The 8,197-nt window shown below is 31.5% G+C and overlaps 1 protein-coding gene across 1 annotated transcript; it reads left to right on the top strand.

Moving 5' to 3' along the window:
* Positions 1-301: 301 nt before the first annotated feature.
* LOC121122853 (uncharacterized) lies at positions 302-7,198 on the top strand. The gene is made up of 3 exons (XM_040717915.2): positions 302-492; positions 1,776-1,932; positions 6,514-7,198. Exons 1-3 carry the CDS (start codon positions 384-386, stop codon positions 6,692-6,694), a joined length of 447 nt encoding a protein of 148 aa, XP_040573849.1. The 5' UTR covers positions 302-383; the 3' UTR covers positions 6,695-7,198.
* Positions 7,199-8,197: the final 999 nt, after the last annotated feature.

Here is an 8,197-nt window from a genome sequence, read left to right as displayed (position 1 = left end):
GTATGACATTACAAAGTACATATATTGATACCTATTCTTAAATGGCCTTCATTATTAAATAGATTAATTAATATTTGGGGGATATCTATTATTGCTAATCAAATATTATTGCTATTAGTATACCTTTATATATATAGTGGTATACTAATAGTGAACTACCTCGATGACATGCTATCATCAATCATAAAAAAAAATATCTATAATAAAAAATGTCTAAGTAATGCCAAAGATGACAACTTTTCTCTCTCTTTCTCTCTATTGATTATTACTGATATTATTAATAATAATATATCACAAACATACTGATATAGATAGGTATATAGACCTCAAAAATCTTCTTCAAATCCTCACTTGACTTTGTACCTTCCTCTTGCTAAGAAGTCATGAATGGGCCACGCTCTTTTTTATCAATTGGATTGGGAGTCTGTTGTTATCTTATTGCTGGTGCGTTTGGGAGTCTTCCGTACAATATTCGTCAGGAGCAAGGCAGTGGTGGGTATTGTATTATAATATGGATAGTTGGTTGTGTTTTTTTGTTACTAAATAACACTTGAAATTTAAAAAAGAAGGAGTAAATATGGACATTTTTCCGTCAATACTAGGTCAATTTTTAGTGGATTAACGGGATTGTAGAACTATGCCTAATTGCCTATGGAACATACCTTATTGTCTGTATATTTGTTTGGGGATTTTGATGAGTATGATTTCACAGTTCCGCTTACTCTCTTTGCTCGATACTCTACCAAAAAACCACTCAAAGACTCGAAACAAATGATACTGACAATAGACAAGAGTCTATGGGACAATGAGGCATAGTTTTACCTACTTTGTCCGTTGCTCTACCAAAAATCGACCTAACAATAGGTTTTCGATTCAAATATATAATAATGTTGGGTAAAGAAGGGTTGTCCAACACGTTGCAGCCTGCTTAATGTTTTAGTGGGGTCCACTACTCATTCTCACTTTAAGTAGTATGTATTTTTTGAAAAATTATACCTCTGGGGGAAAAAAATTATAAAAAGAATTCCCTTTTTCAAAAAATAAAATCCTGCGGACGCCCCTGAACAGGGTTGCTATATTGGACTCTTTTTAAGCAGTTTGGATTTGAAAAAGTAGATTTGGCCTAAATTTGAAATATATATGTTTTTAATAGTTTAGTTTTATAAATCCATTTTTCATGAATAATCCTGGTTTGATAATTATTGATATCTAATTTAAGACACTATAAAATCCATTCATTTTTAATTATTTCATGGAGTACCGATGGATTTTATCTACTTTTATTTCCAATTTGCGGGTCCTTCAATGGATGAATCTACAGGCTTTCTTGATATAACTGAATCATAATTCGTCAAGGAATACAAATGTAATGTCGACTCAATTTTGAGAAAATTCAGCTTGGTTTTGTGTTGAAAAACCACATATCTATGGATTTGTATCTTGTGTTTTAAGATTGATATTGTTATGGAATAAGGCACTTTATCAAATTAACCAACAAATATACCAAAAAATAATTTTTTTGAAAGAAAAAGGGATTGATTTTGACAATTCCCAGAGCTCCAGTCAACTTATAATTGTAGCTCATTTTATTCTTTAAATTTTATTTTATAAATCACCTACAGCATTGAATTATATTTTTAAGACGTTTATTGATATTGATTCCCATTTTTCCATTTCTTTTATTAAAAAATCAATTTTCTTGTCATATCATCATTATTCTTAATAATCTGGGTAATTATGAATTTATTTTCCTCTCTCATTTTTTTTTCTCATAGATAGTAATGGTTTGCCGTACTCCGCCATGGTTTCTCCCTATCAAAACGTTCGTCATTCTAATATTTTTACCGATATTAGTAACAGCAATAACGAAAACAATAATCTCGAAGAAGGGATTGAGACTCTGAGTCCAAAAGTGAACGACCTTATGAATTCGTAAGTTTTTATGCATTATTATTTATAACAATCCGTGACTTCCCTAGGGTATTTTCGGAAGATGGTACTTAGTTAAATTTTTGAGTATTCAACAACTTCTGATTTCAAAGAATGTTTTAAATTTTTATAATGGGGGAGGCCACTCAGAATAGTTCCTGATTCCCCCCCATTCAAATACCAAGAACAAACTCTGAAATCCCAAGAAAATAATAACAGTTTACAGACTAACGACACAACTCACCTTATATATATATCTTATTCTTTTCACCTCAATAATATCCGCTGATCATTATAAATTACTGAGTGGTCTATTAAAATCTGCACACTTTGGATGTTAAACTTCAACAAGATATAATTTATTAATTAACAATAGAATTTCAACAAAATGAATACTATAAATAGGCCTTTCCCTTTCCCTCGACATGCACCCAAAATGTGTAGTCAAGGGGCTTTAGAACAGGGCTGCAGGGGTCAAAAGTGTCAGCAAAGAGTTCAAAAGAACTCAATAGACTCATTTAAAAGAATCTTGCAACAGAGAAGATTGGTTCTTTCATTGCTGGTGTCAAAAGTGGCCTCTCCATCCTCAGAAGGCTCTTTCAGCCCAATGTTTTGGACTTGCTGATAGTGTAGACAGTGGTCTTGGAGACACCCAACTTCTTGGAGTGTGCAAATGGAAATTCGTCGATAGTATTCAAGTGTTAGGTTTGCCTTGTTTTGTAACTAATTGTTTATGCTTTAATATATGGAAATATGAATTAATTTCCATCACTTAATTTTCATAAATGATTGAATTAGTAAGTGCTCAGATTTTAGTGGAACAAACGTTTTATATATAGTACAGTTTGTGTGGGTATGTGTCCTTTATGGATATCCACACCGTTGGCCTAGGAGACTAAAACTTTGCATGCGTGGTTCTCTTAAATTGATTTACACTGAAATATTCTTCATTTTCTGAATATTTGTTCTCTTTTTTTTTTTTCATCAAACGTTAATTTTTAAGAAGAAATACCACAAAATGATACATTTTTGACATTAATTATATGACTAAACTCTCATCAATCAATTTAGTATTCTCAATTTCTGGAACATTTTAGAATATAATATTTGCAATATTTGCAAAATGAACCAATTATCGAGAGTTATTTTTTCGACAACATTATTTTCTATAACTTTTTTTGATTTTGCATGTACGAAAAATATCCTGGTAGATTGGTGTTCCTCTTTACAATCCCCGTCAATGCTATTAATTACTTTCTTGTAAAATTAGTGCAAAACATTTTTTTTGCGTATGTCCATTTGGCAATTTTTTGAAAAGATGGACCTCTCATCTAGAAATTTTTTTTAATGCATATATCTTAGTATATTATTTGAAGTTTATAAAACATTTTTTTTTTTTAGTTCATGATAATAAATTTCTTATAAATAGAATATACAGGCGCTATATTGCCCTAACGCTCGCCCGTACGAAGGGGTATAAATATTGAAGAGATAGAATAGACCATTGTCAATATTATTTCCCGCTCCCTCCTTGGGCCCAGCAACTCCGAGTAACCCTTTGCTAGTATTTCATATTCTTGTTCACCTCCAATAATATCTGCAGATAAAAGTATAAAATAATTATCTGTATACGTTTTAAGCCAATCTTTGTATCCTTGAGGAACATTTCCCATTTCAAGTTTGGTGATTAAGTCTATAAGAGGCTGCCAGATAGAAAATGTTCCACTGTTCTTTCTAATAAATTGTTTTGCCTCAGCTAAAAGTAGACAAAAAGAGAATGAACACAAAACGAATCGTAACCTCTTAACACTTGAGATAAACAAAGTTTGAATATATAATTTATAAAATCAATAACTGTTTCATTTATAAAATCCTGAGAATTCGATATTTTGATACAAAATCATTCCTAACGTACAGGGTTGATCTCATCTATGTAGTGTAAAATTTAAACGAGAGATTTTATCTGGACATTTATTTGACTAAATCATCTGAAAAGTGTGTGTTCGGTACAACTTTTATTCAATATGTGAGCCCTCAGCTCTAATAATTGCCTCAATACAAGGCCTATATCCTTTGCATACCTTCTATGGAGTTACACTCGAGCTTGGTCCACTCCTTCTTGAAGGAAGCCTCTAGAGACTGGACAATCCTGTGAGAAGTAGCACACATCCTCTGCTCCAGACAAGCCTAGATAAAGTAGTCCAAGGGTTTTGTGTCTGGAGAGGAGGGTGGTCCGTACTGAGTCGACTCTCAGGAAGGCCAGAGTCTTAACTGCACGCGATGACACGGAGCTACGTCTTAAGTGAAAAAAAAGTTGTCCTCGAACTTTTATCTTATCCAAAAGTTTGATTTAACCATTGAGCAGTTCCTTCCTCTCCAAAAGGAAGAGTAGATTTCGCCTGTGATGTGATAATTATATTTAAATTCATATAAATTTATTTTAATATGGATTTTTAAGACATTTTACATCAAAAATAGGTGATAACTTCAGAGGGAGAAGTTAAATTCATACGACGACCAAATTAGTTCTCTCCAACAAAAAAGCTAGTTATGTACCGGTCTCATATAAAAATTCCCTCTGGATCGGTCCAAAGGAAAAATTCGGTCTAGACCGATTTTACAGATAAATTGTTTATAACATATTTTCGAGTACAATGACGTTATACAAAGTTTAAACAGAGATAGCACGGATTGACTTTGATCCCGCCGTCTCTTATATGTATATAGTATTTGTTCTAGAGCTTATGGTGTACTTTTGAGGTTTTTTCAAAAAAATGAATGGCAGTTAATCTAGAAAAAAAAGGTATCTCATAATATATGCTGGACCGAGTCTCAACACTAGGTCTAACCTTGTATATCTATTAACTTTGGTGAGTTATAGGTGTAATCTTAAAGACCTTTTCTCCCCTTCTCCATCCCATACATAAATACTCTGCTGCTACAAATAAAGTATCTATTCCAATGAATTGGCGAAACAAAGACTACGTGATCCATATTTGCCAAAATAACGTATGGTACGCTAGGAGGCATTCAGTATACTAGTATATTACGCTATGGATATCAAAAACATAGATCGATTACCTGTAGAATTATAAATATGTCAAATCGAATTACAGCATAATTATAAAGATTCATATAAATAAAAGCTTTATAATTAATGTGCACGGTATCTCTTCACGATCCATTCCTGGTTCATGCATAGTCCTTAAATGAATCAAAAGTCTTCAATGACTCATATAATTTGCTCTTTTTTTGCCAAAGTAATAACAAATATCTTCTTTTAATAAACTAATTCTCACAAATTACGAAACTATATGTAATTATATTTATTAATATATCCATATTATGTTGGTATAATTAATGAAAAGAGACGCCTTTAGCCCTTTTCCTAGAAGTAAAAGTTTGTTACTAAACAAATACCCATAATATATTATATATTATACAAACATATGAGCCTTGTATAAGAAAGTTACAAATTATTATATTAAACAGTCATTTGCAAGTGACTGAGATCATTATTAAAGAGGCATTTTCCTTCACAGTGCGCGTTGTTTTAATGGACTCTATTTCGGAACCTTTCATCTAAAAGCTAATAAAGAAGCCAACTTTTTGAATATTTTTCAATAATAGGTGAAGTCAAAAGTTTTAAGCGTTTTGTTGCTTTATTTTAACAATAAAATTAAGATAGTTAGGATATTTGGATGCAGATTTTCTGGCTAATATTTAGTTTCTGGGCAATGGAATAAATACGCATATGCCGGTCCAACTCGACAATTTCCATTATTTTATTGACATTTTTGCCGTCCATATTACCAGAACGGAATCATTGGAACCATTTCTTTGCTCCGTTACTGTATTTGTTCCTTAAACATCACTTTTTTTGGCCGCCTTTACACCTTCGTCGCAGTGATACTGAAGAAATGTATAGGATTTCTTCTTTTTTTTTACTTCCATTTTGGATCTCTGTAAATAGGGGCCTCCGTAGGGTTATATATATCTTCTTTTTTTTGGCAGAGGGGCTTGGTTTTTGGTATTTTTTTTTGACAAAATAATATGAAAAATACAATTTTATTAAAAAAAAAATTGAAAAATTAAAATTTTCTTCAAAAAAAATATCAAAAATCCATAACTATGCTAAAAAATTATGTTTTTTAACAAAAATATCCAAAGTTGTACACAAAATTTTGAGAAATAAATTACTTAAATTAAATTTCAAATAAAACTTTTTCGAAAGAAATTTCAATTCTTTTAATTTTCGGAAATAAATCCCAAGGTATTCAGAGACAATTAAATTTTTGGAAAAAAAAAATTCTGAATCCATAACTATTCTCTTAAAAATAAAAAAATAGTGTACTAACGGAAAAGGAGAGGATGTTTGTTGAATTCGAACTTAAAAACCGGGAATTAGGAAGAGGATTAGCGAGTTAGTCTTAGTAAGTATCTTTATTATGGTTGAAGAAGGACCATATTTCTAATTATTATGTTGTCTTTCGTACAAGTCTTTCTAAATTCTGGAGTTATTTAAAGCATTAATAAAATAATACAAAATAAAATATGTCATATGAATCTTTTTACTGTTTATAGCGTTGGATCCATGTATTCGAATGAATATAGGCAAAGCCCATTTAGTATCTTCACGCATAATTGGCCTTACTTCCGTTTAAATCGACCCAAAAAACATGATTATCTGGTACGAGCAGTGAAACGAGGATCTGAACGTCTTAGTCCAAGAGCGGATCATGACTTTTTGGTTCGCACAATTTAATCCAAGAGGCAGAGTCCAACAACATTTGAACTATCTAATTTTTCTTCTACCTACTACATCCTGGTGGAAATGTAATGAATATCCTTCCATCAAAGTGGGTTGTTGAAAACATAAATATGCATTACATCTATCCAGCCCTTGCCACCTTCTATTTTTTGAATAATTAATTTTGTAATGTAGCGTTTTGATTGATTGATTTATTTAAATTCTTATTTTTGTACATCTTGCCGAAAAAACAACAACCACAATTAAACTATAATTTTTCATTCTACTGCATGATTTTTGTAATCATTGGGAATCAAGGTAATTTAAATATTATTTTCAAAGTGTAAAAAAAAGAAAAGTTGCCCTTTCTAGTATTGTTTGTTCGTGGGAGAAAATAATCCTTGCTAAAAAAATACATTTGATTCGATTTTACTATCATGACGACCACATATTTTCCCTTTTATTGTATCATATCTAAACTTATTTAAGCTCATTAATTAATAAATTAAAAAGAATTGATGCTAGACTATTTCATTTTCTATTGTTTCTTGTCGTACATCTTATTTTGCATCTATATACCTGTCTGGAGCAGCTGTTGTAACAGGGGTGTAACAGAGCTCCAATTATTAAGTAATTACTCATATGAGTATATATTCTTGTGGTTATTTTATATAGTGTGTGTTGTGATAATATTGTTTCTTACGGGTAAAGATTTGTGAGTAGGAAAACGCGAGTAGGGGTTGTGCACGTGTCTTGCTGGCGCATGACACGTGGGAAAATGTAACATCACGTGATTGTTTGTAATCTTTTCGTGCACACGGTTAGCTTGCACATAGCGTTCCTACTCCACCCTTCACCATAACAGTGAGGTGCAGCCACCAACCAAGCTGGAGTGCATTGTTGGGAGCCTGGTGCGAGTTGTTAATTTCAAGTATGCTTGACATCAAAACCAAATAGCTAATTTATTTAGAGCTCATAACTAAGTTTGTTATGACGACTAATGGATTTGTTTAGTTTTTTTCTTTTATCCTTTGTTAGTTTATCCCATGGTTTGAGAGGACATGATCCATGCTGTATCTACTGACTCTATCTACGGGCTCAAGGGAAAGATATACTAAATGTGGTAAATCTGCAGATAATTCCGACCAATTAAGCTTTAAAAGTAGTTTTTGTAGTTTTAAAAAAAAAAATCTATTCTACAGAAATAAATTTTTTGTAAAAAAAACTCTTCAAAATAACTTAAACTTTTTAGAAAAAACTTCAAAAATCCGCGACTGTTAACAAAAACTTAAATTTTTTTGGAATAAATTTCTAAAATCCAAAGCTATTCTGAAGAAATATTATATGGATATGGAATGAAGGAATACAATCCAGCCTGGAATACAATGATAAAAGTAATTCTACAAAATTTAAAAAAATATTTTTCTAATTTCATTGTATGGCCCAAACATATTTTCACTCTGGACTAAAATTGTGCTATGGTGTCGATAGGGCTTCGAGAATGAATGAATTATAAAT

Source organism: Lepeophtheirus salmonis, chromosome 8 (genome assembly GCF_016086655.4).
Source record: "Lepeophtheirus salmonis chromosome 8, UVic_Lsal_1.4, whole genome shotgun sequence".
Taxonomy (NCBI): Eukaryota; Metazoa; Arthropoda; class Copepoda; order Siphonostomatoida; family Caligidae; genus Lepeophtheirus; species Lepeophtheirus salmonis.
The sequence above is the reverse complement of the archived record's forward strand: the minus strand, read 5'-3'. Positions and strand labels throughout refer to the sequence as shown.

Excerpts from the sequence above, each read along its gene's own strand:
- LOC121122853 (XM_040717915.2), top strand. The coding sequence starts at position 384 with ATGAATGGGCCACGCTCTTTTTTATCAATTGGATTGGGAGTCTGTTGT. Across the intron at positions 493-1,775 it reads TCGTCAGGAGCAAGGCAGTG|ATAGTAATGGTTTGCCGTAC; the intron begins GTGGGTATTGTA and ends TTTTTCTCATAG. Across the intron at positions 1,933-6,513 it reads GTGAACGACCTTATGAATTC|CGTTGGATCCATGTATTCGA; the intron begins GTAAGTTTTTAT and ends TACTGTTTATAG.